General features: G+C 33.9%; 1 protein-coding gene across 1 annotated transcript in view; it reads left to right on the top strand.

Annotated features, from left to right (window-relative positions):
* Positions 1 to 17,493, top strand: part of LOC133198174 (blastula protease 10-like) — a 29,266-nt gene extending 11,773 nt beyond the window's left edge. Inside the window, exons 7-21 of the mRNA XM_061334307.1 lie at positions 324 to 423; positions 747 to 876; positions 1,405 to 1,474; positions 1,694 to 1,885; positions 4,387 to 4,516; positions 4,755 to 4,874; positions 7,265 to 7,362; positions 7,699 to 7,820; positions 7,996 to 8,141; positions 8,354 to 8,467; positions 9,211 to 9,308; positions 9,833 to 9,950; positions 10,677 to 10,873; positions 15,766 to 15,838; positions 17,411 to 17,493. Of these exons, the coding sequence (XP_061190291.1) occupies positions 324 to 423; positions 747 to 876; positions 1,405 to 1,474; positions 1,694 to 1,885; positions 4,387 to 4,516; positions 4,755 to 4,874; positions 7,265 to 7,362; positions 7,699 to 7,820; positions 7,996 to 8,141; positions 8,354 to 8,467; positions 9,211 to 9,308; positions 9,833 to 9,950; positions 10,677 to 10,873; positions 15,766 to 15,838; positions 17,411 to 17,493 (1,791 nt within the window). The remainder of the gene's footprint in view (positions 1 to 323; positions 424 to 746; positions 877 to 1,404; positions 1,475 to 1,693; positions 1,886 to 4,386; positions 4,517 to 4,754; positions 4,875 to 7,264; positions 7,363 to 7,698; positions 7,821 to 7,995; positions 8,142 to 8,353; positions 8,468 to 9,210; positions 9,309 to 9,832; positions 9,951 to 10,676; positions 10,874 to 15,765; positions 15,839 to 17,410) is intronic.
* Positions 17,494 to 19,516: the final 2,023 nt, after the last annotated feature.

The following is a 19,516-nucleotide window of genomic DNA, read 5'->3' as shown; positions in this document are numbered from 1 at the left end:
TTCAACGGCAGTAATCAAAGCATAGGGAAAGCATATTTTAATGGGTGTTATGCTTTTAATCTTTATTTTATTACATCACTTAATAGTTCTTGCATTTTCATGATTTTCGCAAAAATTTGGCTATGTAATATAATTAAGCTAAATTTAGGAAATAATATTGATAATATGCATACATATAAAACAAGAAGACATATATCCTCAATTAGTTAGTGATAATTAAAATTTATTACTTTTACCAAATAAATACTAACCATCATCTTCATCATATTATAATAATATTATTATTATCACCATCATCAATATGTGTTGTATGCTATTTTTAGAAAGCCAAAAGAACGTCAAAAAGAATATTTGAGGACACATCCACCGTCTGGGCAAACGGCAAAGTCCCTTATGTCATTGACGAATCTACTTTTGCCGGAAGTTAGTGTTGCATAATGTATTCATTTTGTTTAGTATAGTGGCAACTCCATCTTAAACATAACTGTAAATATGTATTTACTTTTTTAGATGAATTCATTTGAACTAACAACTCATTGTATACTTAAATAAATATTTTTATGTTCATGGTTAATTTTGTACTTTTCTAAATTAAGGGTAGTTAAAAAAGATCGTTGGTCATTAAAAATATCTAGAATGTTTACATTTTCAAAGTAACAATCTTCTTTAGGATATTAATATCGGAAATAGTTTATTTTGGGGGGTAAAATGCAGCTTTATAGGAGAATATTTTCATTATTTTTAAGGCGAAAATTATCTCAGCTTACTGAAAGACATACTTAGAGAGGCTATACGGCAGCTCAAAGAGAACACGTGTGTAGAATGGGTGCCAAGGACATCAGAAGACGATTACGTCAAGATTATAAATGACAAAGGGTGTGTTCTAGGGAATCGCCACTGTTGGGGGGGGGATGTTCGTGGGTCACCATTTTGTGGGTCACCATCGCCCACGAATTTATATGTCAGAAAACCGTAACTTTGTCAACGTATATGTTTATTGAATCTTCTGTAAATACGGGTTGTCCACGAAATATTATATCCGCAAGCCAGTAAAATTTTTATTGCCCACGAACACCGAACCCCCTACCCCACCCCGAATTAAATTGATTTTAAAGTATTTATTTTGTAATCCTCTCTTTCCACATTTTAAGCTTGAATATATTCTTTCTATACCACTTAATTCATAAATTCATAAAAAAAACGTGTTTTGTAGTAGTAGTAGTATGTATTATTAAATCTCCTACATATTCCTTTTCTCTATAATTAACTATTAATGAAAAGAAAATTACTTTTCTAATGAAATATTTACATTCTTCATCATTGTGTATGAGAAAGCTTCGGATAATGTTTGAAAATATAAGTAAATATAAGTAATATAAGATTTTAAAACATATATTTCTACAGCTGTTACTCCTATGTTGGAAAGATTGGAGGTGCCCAACCATTATCCATCCAGGCTGACGGTTGCACCACGGTATGTCCACCTTCTGAAAACACTGCATTTGTATTATAACTGTGCATTATACAAATCTTCTTGTAAATACCTAAGGGAACTCTTAATACTACACTTATACACCGAAGAGTTCAAGTTCCATGGTAGTCTTATCAAATTTAGATAAGCTTCATTTTTTTTTTTCAAGTTATGGTTTTAATTTTATTGATAAAGAAATAATTATCTCTTTTGATATTACAGATTCACACGGTTTTACATGAAATGTTGCATGCAATGGGAGCGGCTCATCAACAGTCCCGCAGCGACAGAGCAGGAATGACGTCAATGAAATGGAAAATGATCGAGTCTGGATATTTGAATAATTTTGAGATGGAAAATACAAAAAATGCGCAACCGTACGACTACAAATCACTGATGCAGTATGAACTTGATGTACGTATACTGTGATAGATATTGCACAAACACTTTTTCCTATATAATAATTTATTGTAATGGTAGTTCAATTACTTATAATATATAAAATTGATCTCAATACGAAGTTTATTTCATCTCTCATAGAAACACGCATACATTAAATATATGATTCTTTATCTATTAAATGCAAGATTGATGCAAATGTTATTTACGAATAAAGTGGTAGGTTACTGAAACCAATGTATAATTTTGAAGGGGAATATGATAGAAAATATCAACAAATGTTTTACACGTTTTTATTTTTTTAATTCTAAAGGAACCAAATTGAAGTTACCTGATTTGTGTCAAAAGATATAAAGATATTTTCTCTTAGGCAGATTACTATTATTATTTACTGGGGCTACAGTAGGTGATCCGCTTTATATGTGAATATATAAAGGGGGGGGGGATCTTTTCAAGAACAGCTAAGCCGTAAGTACATGATTGTATTGAATTTCATAATTATATGGATTCATTCTCAGTTAATGTAGATTCAAGTCTGTTCTATTCACGATCCCTTAGGGTAGAGTGTGGCTAAGATTGGATATAAAATTATTACATAAAAATACATAGAAAAAATCTGAAATATCTCCACAAGAACAGTAAAGCCATGATTGGTCATATTTATGTGGAAGCATCCTCAGGTAGTGTAAATTCAGGTTTGCTAAAATCATGACCCCTTGGGATAGGTGTGGGCCATAATAGACAAAAATTGTTACAAAGAAAATATCTTCGGAAATGTAAAGAACAACAAGGCCATTCTTGTCATATTTATATGGAAGCATTCTCAGGTAGTGTAAATTCTAGTTTGTGTACAATACCTCCAGGGGTAAGGTCGGGCTACAGTATGAGATCCAAATATGAATAAAGTATACAGGAAAAATCTTTAAAATATTTCTTCTCTAATGAACAGTAAAGCCATGATAAGGCAGACGAATATGCAAGCATCCTCAAGTAGTTTAGATTTAAGTTATTTCAGATGAAGGTTTTGGAGATTAGGTGGGACCAGAGGGCGTACATAGTACAAAATTTAAAAAAAAAGAGTTGCAAGATCACACTTTAACTTTTTAATAAGCAAATTAAACATAACTAACATGTGTAGAGTAGATTGTTTTTATATTTTTTATGCCCCCGGATCGAAAAATCCCGGGGGTATATTGTTTTTGTACTGTCTGTCTGTTTGTCTGTTGTCAACTTTAACCTTGCCCATAACTTTTGATTGGTTGGAGATGTGACTTTCATATTTCACATGTGTATTCCTTGTGACAAGACCTTTTTTTGGGTACTATCATATTTGACCTTTTGACCTTGAAGTTTGACCCAATTTTGCAAAATCTTATGAGACTTACCTTGGCCATAACTTCTGAACAGTTGGTGCTTGGGGTTTCAAACTTCACGTGTATTCTTTGTGACAGGGCCTTTTTTGGATACCAACAACTTTGACCTTGACCTTGGAGTTTGACCTACATTTGAAAAACTTTAACCTTGGCCATAACTTTTGAACAGTAGGAGCTTGGGGTTTCAGACTTCACATGTATATTCCTTGTGACAAGACCTTCCTCTGGATATCAACCTCTTTTACCCTTTGACCTTTACCGAGGAGTTTGACCTACTTTTGAAAAACTTAATCCTTGGCCATAACTTTTGAACAGGTGGAGCTAAGGCTTTCATACTTCACATATGTAATCCTTTTGACAAGACCTTCCTTTGGATACCAACCACGTTGACCTTTTAACCTTGACCTAGGAGTTTGGCCTACTTTTGAAAAACTTTAACCTTTGCCATAACTTTTGAATGGTTGGCGCTAGGACTCTCAAACTTAACATATGTAATCCTTGTGACAAGACATTACTTCGGATACCTACCACTTTGACCTTGACATAGGAGTTTGACCTACTTTCGAAAAACTTTAACCTTGGCCATAACTTTTGAATGGTTGGTGCTAGGGCTTTCATACTTCACATATGTAATCCCTGTGACAAGACCTTCCTTTGGATACCAAAATTTTTGACCTTGACATTTTACTTACTTTTGAAAAACTTTAACCTTCGCCATAACTTTTGAACAGTTGCAGCTAGGGCCTTCAAATTTCACAGGTATATTCCTCAAGACAAGATCTTTCTTTGGGTACCAACATTTTTTTTATCTTTTGGCCTGGATTTTGACTTGCATTCGAGAAATTTTAACCTTCGCCATAAGCTGCCATATGGGGGCATCAGTGTTTCACAAACACATCTTGTTTATTATATTTTTGAGCCCTGGAGGGTAGAGTTCAACCAAAATCAGAGATCCAAATTTCTATATGCATGTGTACAGCATCTTTTTTTCTCCAAAACAGCAGTAAAGTTATCAAAAAATTCCATCGACCGACTCATTCAAAATTCTGATACAGACTGACGACATGACGTGTCAAATAAATGTAAAATGAACACCCAGTCTTTTCAGTAGAATTAATCAATGTTTAACAATAAAATTAACAGTCATTTGGAAAGAATGGAGCGAATTCGATGTCCATCCCAGATATGAGTTTGGAGTACCTTATCACCAATACGAAAAGTTCTCTAACAATATACGACATTGGGGAAATCAATAGTGCCTATCAATGCACTGGTAAGCCAGGTCACATGACAGCTATTATACTTTTTTCAATATGAGGAATGTGCTTATACATGTATCATTGAAAAGCTGAAATTTGTCACATGACCATAAATTAATTCAAAGTCGTATAGTGAACTGGTTTAAGAGTACGATAATTATATTGAAAATACTGTATCCAAAAAATACAATTGCAGTACATAATACATGTAAGTTCTTCTGTATCGAATTGGTTTATTTTTTTTTTATAAAGCAAGCTGTACCAACAAATGTGAAAATGGAGGTGTTGTGATAAAAGGAGACGGAAATTGTGGGTGTAAATGTCCGCCTGGTCTGAAAGGCGCTGATTGTTCCGAATTGGACACCACTGACGGTATACAATTATCACTAGAATGCAAAATGTGAAGATGACGAACAGCGATCAATATTATAAATCCAGCAAGAAAAAAAATATCATGAACAGGACAAAAACAGAGATTTTTTGAAACACCAGAGATAGGGTTCTTAGGTGGATTAAGCATCCCCTGTCGACCGGTCACACCTGTTGTGTGCCCTATGCATTTATAAGGTATTCTGAGTACTTCTTAGTCAATTTTAGTAGAAAAACGATGACCTAACAAATGGTATGAAACATGTCAGACAAAATACGACCCACAAGTAAGCTGTATTTGCAAATAAGGTCATTATGACTATCGTTTGTTCTTTGTTTAAGGTCTCTCTCGAAAATTCTTCACTGGAGATGCCACCACTTGCCGGTGGAGGGTTGCAAATTAATACCTTTAAACGGCACTAAGGGCTATTGATCAGTGAGTGATCTTTTTCGTGGCAGTACCTACTGCGACCTCGGTTTATACGGTCTCATTCGAAGGACCGGTCTCCACGTGGGATTCGAACCAGCGACGTAAGGATCAACTCCTTACCCCTTGAGTCTAGAGCCAAAGCTCTAACCAATGCGCCATTCAGGCGACTCTAAATATCGTAGAATCTGCGAAAAGCTGAATTTAAGCGGGGGTGTTGAAATTCTTTTAATATCACCTTATTTGTCAGTAGCTTGCCTCGGTTTAAAAATTATGGTATTTAACTATGCTCTTGTGTACCGAGTCAGTCTGAAGACGTAAACACCATATGCAAGTAAGGCTGGAATATTACTATATAAATAATGGAAGTTGACGATAGAAAAGGATAAAGTCACCTTGTGTATCATACAGTTTAGTTATAAGTAGACCTTCATTGTCTTCAGTCATTAGAAATATTCGAATATTTAACAGATATGGCAGACTCTGTTGTGTCATTAATTTCGAGTGCATTGCGATATATCAAGTCGACTCATGAATGGAAGTAACTACGAGTACATGTTATTTATCTAACATCGTCCATACATCTTAACGTCGAACTTAAAGGTCACAGCAAACGTTTTATTATACTCATATAGATTTGTTTGTTTGTTGTTTAACCTCTCGAGAATTTTTCACTCATATGAAGACGCCACAAATTGCCGATGGGGAGCTGCAAATTTTGACCTATACTCGGCGCTCAGGGCCATTGAGCACTGAGGGATCTTTTTCGTTCCAGCGCCTACTGCGACACGGGACTTCGGCTTATACGGTCTCATCTGAAGTCCCGCAGTGGGATTCGAAGCCACGACGTTAGGATCAACTCCTTACTCCGCGACTCTAGAGAAGACACTCTAACCACTACGCCACGCGGTCGACTACTCATGTAGAAGTTTTTGAATAAATTTTGCTTCATAGGAATATAAAAACAGTACGGCTAATAAAGAATACTCGGAATTCAAACAGATCGTTTGAAGACCTGATCTCCAACGACTACATAGATATTGTCAATGGGGAAATTCAACATCTTTTTATTATCAATTTAGAGTACTTCTTTGTATGATCAGACCGATTTTTAACAAAGTGATTTTGTATATGACCAGTTACAAGATATGAAAATTTGCGAGTTCCTTATTGTTTTATGAACAGTTTCTATGATTTTAAAAAATCTGCTCTTAAGTTTATCGTTGCATAGAACCTAGAAAAGTCATTTGTTTTGATACTTGAAAAGTTTGAGATTTTACATTTCCAAGAAGTCTTTTTTAGAAAACCACTTATTGAATATGTAGTTGCGCAATACGTCTGAGGTTTCTCCTCATATCAGTTAATACGAGTAGTTTGGTGAGGATAAGGATAGGGGCTTGGTTGAACATTTAATGGATCATGAAACAAATCTGCTGCAAGGATTTTTATGAAGTTTTTAAATCCAGTGTAGGCACGGTTAACCAAACTCACTTCTATTGACTGGAATGTTTAAAATATTTAAAACTGAAAGGTTTTTTTTTTCCGAAAAATTCAGCTTTTGAAAGGGAACTCTGAATATAGGTGTGGAATGAAAACTGAGCTCTTCTAAAATGCTGTTGAAATAATGAGCCTTACAAACACAGACTATATTTTAAAAGCTTTGTTCGCAGAAACCAAAATATATTTTCAATTAAATTCTCTTTCTTATTTTTTCTTCATCATTAACAGTCAGAAAACGGAAGTAAAGATAGTTCGCATTTGCCCTCAAAATTATCTATTGCGATTCTTTTATGTATATCGATTCCGACAGTATCAAGGTGTTCTAATATTTTGCACATTGTCTAGCATACTCCTTGACAGAATTCATAAGAGAAAAACTTCTGTCACCAATTTAGGCTATTGTTGTTTTCAAACATTATGTAGATATTTGGAAATATGATTGAAAATGAAATTTTGTGATTGATAGGATGTGGGGGTTTCCTAACACTCAGTAGTGATGCAGAAAAGAAAACAATCGCTATGGACTCTTACAAGACTGATCAATTGTGCACTTGGATTGTCAAGGTAAATTTTATAAGATTGTAAGTTGATCATGGCTTTCGTTATGCGGGTGTTGAAATATATAATTTTTGCATTGAGTGTAATATAAGAAATTCTCTAGCTCCTCACAAAGATAATATTGAGCACGATGGTTAAAATTAAATTTTGTGTCATCCTAGCACAATTTTAAGGAAGTTTACTGTTGCTTACCTATGAAATATGGTACACTATTATATACAGATGAACTTTCAATTCTACAATACTTTTTCGTTGACCGTGACAATTTTATTTACAAAGAATTTTTTATAAAAATATATTTAGTTTTCATAGACAAATTATTTTCCAATTTCTTATTGTCAGGGACCATCTGGCACGCGTATAAAGGCCACAATAGAGTCAATGAATATCCCATATAGCGAATATAACGATTGCTATCATTGGCTAGAGTTTAGGGACTACCTAATTGGCGATAGAGGCAAAGAGTAAGGAATACATTTTACATACAGTATCTAAAAATAAACTGAAATTTATTAGTAATTTAATATATTGTCGTAAGGTAGGTTTTGCTATGTGGCTTAACAGATTTAAATCCTTTTTTGCTTAGATATGGAATGGTATGTTTTTCTATGCAGCTTAACAATATTCAATTTTATGCAGGAGATGCGGGACCACGGGAGGAGAAATCTTTACAAAGATGATAATTGGTGATCCAACAAGAATGATGATCCGCTTCAATAGCAAGAAACACAAGGACCATGCACCAGGGAAGGGGTTTTCCGTCTCAGTTCAAGCTGTCAAGTCGGGTAATACAAAAATGTCAGAGATATATTAATCAAAGAGAAGGTTATATATTTACCTTGTTTGTATCCTCGATTACTTCACAACCACGTAATAAAATAATAAGGGAAATATTGCTTGTTATTTAAAAAAGAAAAAAAGTAAGGAATAATGTACAAGAAAAATAAAACTGATGCGCAGGGGAATGCTATGTACATGTAGTATATTATCATTAAAGGATGTGTCAGCTCACCCTGTAAAAATGGAGCTAAGTGTACTGATATTTCTGGAGGCGGATTCACATGTGAATGTTTGAATGGGTTTTCTGGAAACGACTGCAACACTTTGGCGGGTACGATTTAAAATTTATTCAGGTTGATGTTGTTATTTTCTTCCTCTAAATCTTTAGCAAATTTTATATTTTCAACTACTTTCAAACTATAATTATGGATTTAAAAATACCTTAAGGAGTATTTTTCTATAAATTCATGTTGAATGGAGCTGTAGGCGAAGCGTCTGTACCCCCAGTGGTTTGTTCAGCCGCAAAATCTAATTAACTTTCTGACTTTAGCCATTGCTAGGAGTTTAGGACATAACGAACTGCTTGGATTCGGATTTTATCCCCTGAACAGAAACTTGCAAGCATTAGATTTAGAGGTTCGACGTGTTCTACGGACCATGTAATTGTCAGCTCATCCAGTAGATTCAATGCATTTATATATAAAAAATATTTGTTCCTCTTTCTTGTTGAAACCTCTCTAGGAATGCTGTTTTTATCAAATTTAAAAATATAATCTTTGGACAACACTGACAACAAATATTGAATGTTTAATCAAACAAAATTTAATGGGATTGTAATTCTAGTGGGATTTTTTATAAGAATACACGATTTAAAAACAAAGATTGCACAAGATACATGTATGTCTAATTTTTAAGATCAAACAAAATCTACAACTTAACCTTAAATGCATTTAAAGTGAAAAAAGAAAACACACATTACATTAATAGTTTAAAAAATAGGAAAATAATCCGAAATATCACTTATTAGATAAATGATAAAAATAATAAACAATTCTTTATGTATTATTTTTACAGCTGACGCCAAAACAAAGTGTGATTTCCAAAATGACTTCCGTGCATGTGTTTTTCATCCAGACACTCAAATGTCGACGTTTGAGTTTATACTCAGCAGCGTATGTATGCATAGTACTTAAATAGAATTTACAACCAAAAAAAGATTTTAATATTGATATATTAGTCTTTACAATCAAACTTTTTTTTGTAAAGTTCTCATTTCGTCCCCCACCATTTCCCCCTGAGATCTCATTTATTTTCACAAACATGTACAATAAAGACAATTTCAGTGGCTAAATAAAGTCCTTCTCAAAAAATACGACATTACAAAATAAGACAGACAGTATAATAGGATCTTGTGGAAGTTTTTTTTTTTATCATTTGTACTCCTTTATACAGTTGGAGCTCATGGGATATATTTTTATATCCACGGTATATAACAGCGTAAAACATGAAATAGCTTTATATAGAATATATGAAACCTGATAAAAAGAATCTCTCGTGGTTTGTGGTTGGATACGATTTTTTATCCAACTCGTGTGTTTTTATCACACAACTATCATATCCAACCAGAATTCATAGGAGATCCTATCTATGCCTCCCATCATTAAATTACTTACCTTGTTTGTAACCTTGTTTTAAGGCTGTAGATCCTAACTTTCCTGGAAATGAAAATGGCTTCCAGTATCTTGTCATCAGGAATTCACAATCCTATTTCCCTGACGGAAAGGCTTATTTGGTAACATCTGTCAATTTTGAGGGTAAGATTATTTTAATTATCCCTTTGCAACGAAATTGGATATATTGGATATGGGTGAATGCGTAACGGAAGTTACACAAGCAATGATTTTTATCGGGATTGATGTGCTCTTTTTGCGAGGGGATGCTCTGCTTTGCGCTGCCCTTGTTTCATCTGAGGCACTCCGATGAAATATTGCTATCTGTTCTAGCTGCACGTATTCTGATATATATGGTATACCTAAGTTTTTACCAAATCTTAAAAATGGTATCACACAAATCATTGACAAGAGTTCCCATCGCAGGTGGCAATGAATTGAATTGATCCTAACATAAAGGTATAATTGAAAATAGTTTATCATAAATAACTGAATACTTTGATTTTAATTACTTTTCTCATGACTTTTTTTCTATAGTAAATATCATTTATAATTTAGAAATGGAATTTAATTCCAGGACATCTCATTGATATACCATAATACTTCTGCTATAGTAGAATTAAATTTACTTATAAGTAATTGTTTAAGGTATAGCCACTTAATCCCTTTCTTTCTAGTGTTTACTTTTTTGTGCGTTGCTATATACATTCACCGTATGATACAAAATTTGGATTTCTAGCTTGAAATTTAAATCAGTTTTTTTTTACTCTCAAAGTGTCTTCTTCTTTATACAAAAACATACGTGATACCAGTAAAGTATAATATTTACGTTAGGAAACAGCTCATAAGCCGAAGGCCTTATTATTTTAGAATCTGAAAGATGTTTAAGCATGAAATATGGATACACTGAGGAATACTATGGCCTTGGGACAGACACTCAGGTTCTGGTTCACTACAAGGGAGATAACCAGGAACAGACGACAATACTTACCCTGGGTACCTCTGACATCATCGTCGGATCTTGGAATAGGACAGAAGTAACGATCCCCTCTGTAAAGGGTCTTAAAGTAAGCTGATATAATATGTTAATTTAATCCAAATTAATCTCATATTAAGCGATTGAGGGGCTGTATGAAAACTATTAATCCTTCTGTCTTTAATAATTCAGAAGTGAAAAAGGAATTAGAATACACGATCAGTATGTACTGATACCAGCAGACAAAGCTGGTAACAACATAGTCTTTGTTTGTAAGGCTCATTATTTGAATTGTTTTTAGAGTAACTAGGATTTAATTCTGCAGGTGGAAATCCAACTTACAACCATAGCTCCCTTTCTAGGGAGGAAATTCTTTAAAATCATATGTCCGTTTTAGATATTAATTTTCCCAACAATCAAAATGAATTTGAATTACCATACCCTTATTGGATTCCTAAACTTCATAAAAATTCTGACAAACAAAGATACATAATGGGTTCCAGTAAATGTTCTACCAAGCCTCGTGCTTTACTCCTCACTAAAATGTATACTGTAATGAAGGAGAAACTTCAGGAGTACTGTACAACAGTATATTCGAGAAGTGGTGTAAATAAGATGTGGATACTTATAAACTCCAAAGATCTTATAGAAAATTTGAAATCACAAAATTTTACTAAAATCAATAACATCAATACGTATGACTTTTCAACACTATATACAATCATCCCACACGATAAATTGACTTTTTGTCTTTTTGACATCATAGACAGGTGCTTTTTCAACAAGCATTCTGAGAGTTTTGCATTAGCAATACTAGTCCCCTACCGGCAAGCGTAATCTGGTTCCCATGAAAAATTGAAACTGCCATAATTCCGTCAAAAGTCAATGAAGCGGAACGAAATGCAACCTTGATCTATAACTGATCAAGATTGAGTCACATACCGTAAATCAGTTCAATATCTGCAAGCGTTTAGAAAAAAAATTGCGGAAAACCCTGAAAAATTGAAAAGGTCGCAATTCCGTCAAAAATCATTGAAGCGAAACAAAATGCAAACTTGATCTGTACCTCATCAAGATACACTCACATACAAAAAATCAGCTCAATTTCTGCAAGCGTTTAGAAAAAGAAGTGCGGAAAACCAAGTGGGACAGACTGACAGAGGGACAGACAGACGGACGGACAGACTCGGAGGAAACCTATAGTCCCCTCCGGTTTCACCAGTAGGGGACTAATAAAAATGGAACTCGTTAATATACTAACCTTTTTTTTTTGGTCATTTGCAAAATTATTTTGTTAAAAAGCATTCTGATTATACACACAAGTACATGTACTCTGAAGTTGATATTAAAAAGATGCTTGAGTTCCTGATTGACAATATCCATGTAGTTTTTGGAGATTAGGTCTTCCAACAATTTCTTGCAATACCGGGGCTTTTTTCGATCATGACAACGCAGCACAGTTAAGGCTACAATAAGGATGCGGGGCCTAATTTATACGGGAAATGCTTACTATGACATCACACGAAAATATAAGTTCTTAAAATTACCACAAAATGAAATGATTTGCTATTTTAAACTGTTGGATACCTTTAAACTGCATCAATACTTACTAATACATGTATCTTTGTCGTTGGTTAAATCCCACACAGCAATATATAGGGCTGGGACGAGAGAACTTTTTCTATATCGATACGTATTACGATATTTGAGCCAAGATACGATACTTATCACGATATGTTGAATCGGTTATAAAATCTATTTTTTGTCTTGAAATGAACAAAACATATATTCACAGATAAGAATAATTTATTGAAAGAAGTTGTATATCTATTTTAAAACAAAATTATTTTACACAAGGCCATCATTAAAAATATCTTTGTTTCCCCTAACCCGACCCAAAAGTCTCAAGTTGGGTCTGTAGGTAGGTAAATCATTTTTTTTTCTGACAGCAGTTTTGGAAATACGTTCTGAAAAATTGAATAATATCTTATGAATAAGAAAGAACAAAAGAAACCATTTTTTTAAACCGAATATTAAGCAAATGAAATGACATGTATGGTAATGTAATTCACAAATATTCTTCATTTGAACTTGTGAAATATCTCAGGCCAGCGTAAATTTATTGAAATCGAATATTTACAAAAACACAAGATTCGCATATACTCAATATCCGAGTACATTTTTCAAACCTACCATCATCTTCGATTACTTACACAGACAAAATGTCAAAGGCCTCGCGTGGCGCAGTTATTTTAGTTTTGTTTTGGAGTCACGACGTAATTCAGAAGCTTATTCTAAGTCACAGGTCCCGACGTGGGACGTGGAGACTGTTCAGTCAAATGAGACCGTAAACAACGCAGGTCCAGTGTCGCAGTATACATGTAGATGGCACGAAAAGATCCCTTACTGATGCTTAATGATCAGTGGCCAGTGCCGAGTAAAAGTCTAAATTAGGAGTCCTCTACTGGCCCAACAATTTTTAAAGGTATTTTAAGACAAAGAAACAACCTGTTTTCAAGGGCATAACTAAAGAAAAATAAACTGGACGTCTCAGGAAGCCGTATCATAAGCAAATTTTAAAGATTTCAACACTATTTGGAAAGAGTGTACATGTATAAACAATATATAATTCAACCAAACCATATCTAGCATGATTAAAGTTTCGTATATCTTATGTTATAGTCACGGAGTAAATACCTCATAGATAAAAGGAATAAAGAAACGCCATCTGAATTATATTTATCAAAATGAAATAATCATACAAAGACATATTTACAACTCCTGTAGTTCTATATAGTAAAAATAGGATCATACAAAAACTGTTTATTAGATGGAAACGAATCAAATGCAGTGAAATTTATTGATATGTATTCACAAGGTGGACCCCTCATCTGCTCATGAGGCAAGCTTTGTATTCTATAAAGTTGATAAACAAATAAATAAAAATATTTAAATTACCCTATCATAAAAACTTTTCAGTCGGCACGATTTAAGTGGGTCGGTCGCGCTAGGGGAAACAAAGGTATTTTTATTTTGGCCCAAGTGGTAATAATTATTATGTATTTCATATTTATATTCATATTTAGTATATTTATTTTATATATTAAACCCAAAATGTTAAGTAAACGAAGAAAAACAAAAGTCAGAAATTCTTTTGCGATATTTCGATATTTTTTCATATGTATCGATATGCGTATCGTCTTCACACAGAATCGATATTATCGTTATCTCAATATATCGTCCCAGCCCTAGGCCAATATATAAAGAATTCATTGATCGCAATGCACTTGTCAATGTGACGTCATATCGTAAAATTTGACCCAGTTTGTATGCAGTGAGAGGCGGAACAAGTTATGCTTTATACAATGAAAAATATATTTTGTAATATTTGCAGATATATAAAAGGTCATTAGCTTGCATGCGATGTCTGTTTTATGATTTTATTCATATACTTCCCGTACATCCCCTAGACAAGCGATACTGCCGTATATTTGTATAAAGATTCATTGAGGGGTAATAGAAGGGTCGTAATAAATCGATATATTGCAAGGGCATACCCTCAATGAATTATGCCAAGCTTGTACACACAAACGCAGTCGCCCGCGTGGCGCAGTGGTTAGAACGTCTGCTCTAGAGTCGCGGAGTAAGGAGTTGATCCTTACGTCGCGGGTTCGAATCCCACTGTGGGACGTTGAGACCGGTCTTTCGGATGAGACCGTATAAACCTAGGTCCCGTGTCGCAGTAGGTGTTGGTACGAAAAAGATTCCTCACTGCTTAATGGCCGTAAGTGCCGAGTATAGGACAAAATTTGCAGCTCTCCACCGGCAAGTGGAAAAATTCTCGAGAGTGACGTTAAACAACATACAAACACATAAACTCAATAAGTGTGAAGATATTTGAAAAGTGCTGCGAACCTGATGAAATCTTGCAAATAAATTATGTCTATATTTTATGTACTTGACCAGCAAAGTATTTTCTATGCGGTCTAAGAAATGTAATTTTAGCAATTAGATAGTAGAATCTATGTAGGTTCGCAGCACTTTTCACAAACTACAAAGAGTGTTGAAAATAATTATTAATTTAACTTAGATTTTTAACTTGGTTATGCCCTTGCAATATTGGAATTTATAGATGACCTCAATACTGCAGATATATATGCTGAAATCACGTGACAAGTCTAAATAAGAAATCTAATCGTCTTCAAAATGTTTTTTTCAATCACATTACATTTGTCCGGTAATAGTTAAGTCCTCAAAAGAATCGGCCATCCTTTTAAAGAATGTATTTTCTATCTAAAAAATTCGCCGATATTTTCATTTGGCACGTTACATGTAAATGTACTGCAAAGGAACACACGGTGGGTGTGACCGGTCGACAGGGGATGCTCACACCTCCATAGCATCTGATCTCACCTCTGATGTGTTTGAAGGTTCAGGTTTCCTCTGCTCCCAATTTGTATTATTTAAATGGACTTTTGAGATTGAATACTGTTCGTTATCTTTATATTTCATTTGAAAGGAATATTGTCTAAAGAAAATATGAACATTTTTATTGCCTAAAACAAAATGTACTTTCATAGGTTTTATGATCAGGTAGACCTGTAAATAAAAGATAAATAATAAATGAGACAAAAATAACATTTAATTTTCTTCAAAGACCAAGAGAGGCCAATGCGATAGAGTATAATATGAGGTTTAAAAAAATACAAAAGCACTAATTTGTTGTTAGTTAGTTAGCATGGTGACAGTGATAAATGGGGGGAGGGGCAGATTAGAATTTAATGCATGAGTTGTTACTGAATATTAGACTAATTATTTCGTTGATCCTGATCATCCTATTCCTCTTTCTTTTTGGGCAACAAAGCTTCATTTAACAGTTAATTTTATACTATATATATCCCCTATACCCAGGTGACCGTTAAGACCTTAAGGCCTCTTTACAAATTTCTAAAAATGTAGTATATTGATTCTTTTATTACACAGATTACAATAGAAGCAATAGAAGGATACCAGGGGATGGGATTAGATGACATTGAACTTAAACCAGGAGCCTGTGGTGAGATAAAAAGTCAATTGCATCATACAGATGTTTAATATTTCTGCAGGACTGAACTGCAACACAAAGAACGAAGTTGTAATTCTAAAGCTACATATAAGCAATTTAAGCAAACCTCTGTCATGTTTTCAGCTATAAATCCATCAGATTTCATCTTGTTTCAAATTTGATAATATATTGATAATTTAGAACGCATGTTACAGACTAACCTTAAAGTTTTTACCCCAGCAACAGTATCGAAGTTGGGCCACAATAGGCGATTACATGTAAAATGCGATCATAAGATTTTTTTTGAAAAATATCATCTATTTTTTTCTCTGAAGAACCAGTGGGCCAGAAGACTTGAAATCTAAATATACAGGGAACAATCTTAACATTCTTCTTGACTTCTGTAGAACCACTTGGCCAGAAGAGTTGAAATTTAAGTGAAATCTTCATTACATAATGCACATTCATGTTTGTTCAAATCATGACCCTCGGGATTCGGATGGGGCCAAAATTAGCAGTGAAAGATAACATAGGAATATAGAGGGAAAAATCTTTTAAAATCGTTTTCTAAAGTCATATAAATATAGAAGCATTCTCAGATTAATTCTGAATTCTAAATTCATGTTTGTTCATATCAAGACTCGAGGAGGAATGTGAGGCCACAATAGGCAAATCAAGTTTCACATATGAATATATTGGGAAAGCTTAAAAACATTTCAAGAGCCACCTGGCTTGAAGACTTGAAACCAATATGAAAGTCATTACATGGAGAAGGTTCAAGTTGTTCAAATCATGACCCCAGGGGGAAGGGTGTGGCCACAATAGGCGGACAAAGTTTTACATAGAAATAAACTGGGGAAAAAAATCTTTAAAAAATCTTCTTATGGATCCGGGCCAGAAGAGTTGAAACTTAATTGATAGGTTCATTAAAAAAATGAAAATGCAAGTTAATCCAAATTATGACTCCTGAGGTAGGGTTGGGCCACAAATTTACATAGGAACATATAAAAAAAAAATCTTCTTTCGAAGAACAGCAAGACATCAATGGTCATATTTATATGAAATCATCTTCAAGAAGTATATTTTTCAGTTTGTTCAAATCATGACCCCCGGGAATAGAACGGGACCACAACGTGCATTCAAAGATTTTCATAGGAATAGAAATTTAAAAAAAAAATCTTTACAAATCTTATTACGAATGACAGAAGCATGCATATGATTAGTCATATTTATTTAAAAGCATCCTCGGGTAGTGTAGATTCAAATTTGTTCAAATCATAACCCCCGGGGTTAAGGTGGGCCAACAATTAAAGTTTTACATAACAGGGAAAACTGCTGATGAAGAACGATAGGGCGATATTGACTCAGGTGAGAATTGTGTCCAATGGGCTCTTGTTTTGAATCATTTAGTAAATTATTTTGAAAAACTTGTCAAGAAAAATATGAGTTGTTCAAAACCTACATTGTAGTCATACACATAATTCCTTGAGACATGTACATGTATGCCACAGCTTCTTTTAAAAGTTCAAACCTTAACATTACAGAGAATGGTTCTTAACACCTTTATTTTTCTCTTTTTGTTAGCAAGAAAAACTGATGATGATGATAGCTGCGATCAACACGACAAAGCTTCTTGGAAATACTATTTCTGTCTTTTGTTTAGTTAGCAAGTACATTTTAAAACGATTTATCTTTATCAGTGAATAATGTATCCTGCATAATAAGCTTTGATAATAATGTATAATACATGTAGTTTCTCATTGATTTTATGATTAGAAACAATCTTTAAGATGCAAAAATAAGATATAGGTAATTATGCAATTTCATGAACATTTTCTATTAACAAATGATAACTAACATTGTAGTACTTAGTTGCTCCCTTTTATGCACGAATAACATCCTTAAAGCAAAAAGGCATACAATGAACTAAGTTGTCCAAGAGCTTTGTTCTGGAAATAGCCACCGTTTAACTAGAGTGTCTTCTACATGTATATGTCTTTTAATTGATAGTTGTCAGCATGTACTGAAAAAGATATTGTCGGCTTTATTCGGGAAACAACCCCGAGTGAAGCCAAATTTCAATTATTTAAATTGAAATTTACGCTTGAATACACCTCAGCGCGAATGGTTCTCTATTAAAAATGTGTACTGTGGAAACCTAGTTCATAGGAAACCTACTGACTTTAAAGCAGCTATTTTGGAAAAGGGAGCAACTTAGTAATTTTAAAAATATTTATATATGATGAATATAACAAAATTGCAAAAACCATTATATACTTTGCTTGCGACATTGTAATATATACAGATATATCCAAAATGTAAATTTAATTGTTCACAAAAGCATGGAGGTCTAAATGTTTTTAACTATACTTAAATGCCTTTAATGTTTAAACTATCACCATTCCCTCTCACTGAATTACATCATAAAATTTATATTTTCTATACATATGTGATGTTTTTTGTTTCTTCTTTTCTTTTTAAACCTTTTTCTTTAGAATCGGGTCAGTAGATCGGTACAAAAACACAAAGGAGCCATGACCGTAAGCTTAAAGCTTCTTATAATATATCAGTGGTTCAAAATGTCAAATTGTGTGTGATAATGATACTTATCAAAATTAATTCAAAAAGACAATGTTAAACAGGATTTGGGTTTCCATATTGACCTGTGTTATTATGTGTACAATGGATCAAAACTGCTAAATTGCATTTTTCTATAACAAACGGGATGACTCCAATTTTTCAATCGTTAGCTTCCCTTACTCATATTGGGTTTTTGTTTCCCAGTTGATTCGATATGCAAGAGCATTCTCTAAACAATTTCTAAAACTAAGCAAGCTTTTGATAAACAAGTTGATGAGACAAGGACATCAACAGTCTCGTCTGAAGTCATCATTTTGCAATTTTTATGGTCGATACAATAACCTTGTCAGCAACTACAATCTATCATTAAGTCAAATGCTAACTGACGTTTTTCATAATAATTGTTATACGCCATTATAAACACACTGATTTGTCCGTTTTACCCAATTATGACAAGGAGCACACGGCGGGTGTGACCGGTTGGCAGGGGATGATCAGTCCTCCATGGCACCTGATCCCACCTATGTTTTTAAAGGTCCGCGTTTGCTCTGCTCCCCATTTGTATTGTTTGAAAGGACAATGAGCTTGAATACTGTTCGTTTTCTCCATATTTCTTCTTCTTTCTTAAGCTTGCTTTCTCAATCGGAAGAGGCACATTTGCTAGTCATACTACAAGTATGCATTTAGTTTGATTGTTTGCTCAATACCTAGGAGCGGAGAAGAAGATTATCAATGAATTTATAGTTTCACTATATGATCATTAGACCACCGCCCTAACTTCAGAAACCCCCGACCCTGAGGCCACAAATTTCACAATTGCTTATAATAACCAGGCACATAGTGTATCTTATAAACATATTGGGTAAAAGAAAACGATTGGGAAAGAATTAAGACATTTTCACCATATGATCATTAAAGGCCCGCCAGAACCCTGACCCTGGGGCCTCATATTTCACAATTTTGGAAGCACCTCAGCTCATCATTATCAGGCACCTAGTTTATCTTCTAAATACATGTATACAGGGTAACAGAACATTACTTTAAAAGCTTTTATGCATTTTCACTGTACGATCATTAGAGCCCGACCATAGCCCTGACGCCACAAATTTC

The sequence above is a fragment of the Saccostrea echinata genome, unplaced genomic scaffold (genome assembly GCF_033153115.1).
Source record: "Saccostrea echinata isolate AGI-Se365-2 ecotype Australia unplaced genomic scaffold, CSIRO_AGI_Sech_v1 ptg000033l, whole genome shotgun sequence".
Taxonomy (NCBI): domain Eukaryota; kingdom Metazoa; phylum Mollusca; class Bivalvia; order Ostreida; family Ostreidae; genus Saccostrea; species Saccostrea echinata.
This window is presented reverse-complemented; position numbering and strand designations above follow the sequence as displayed.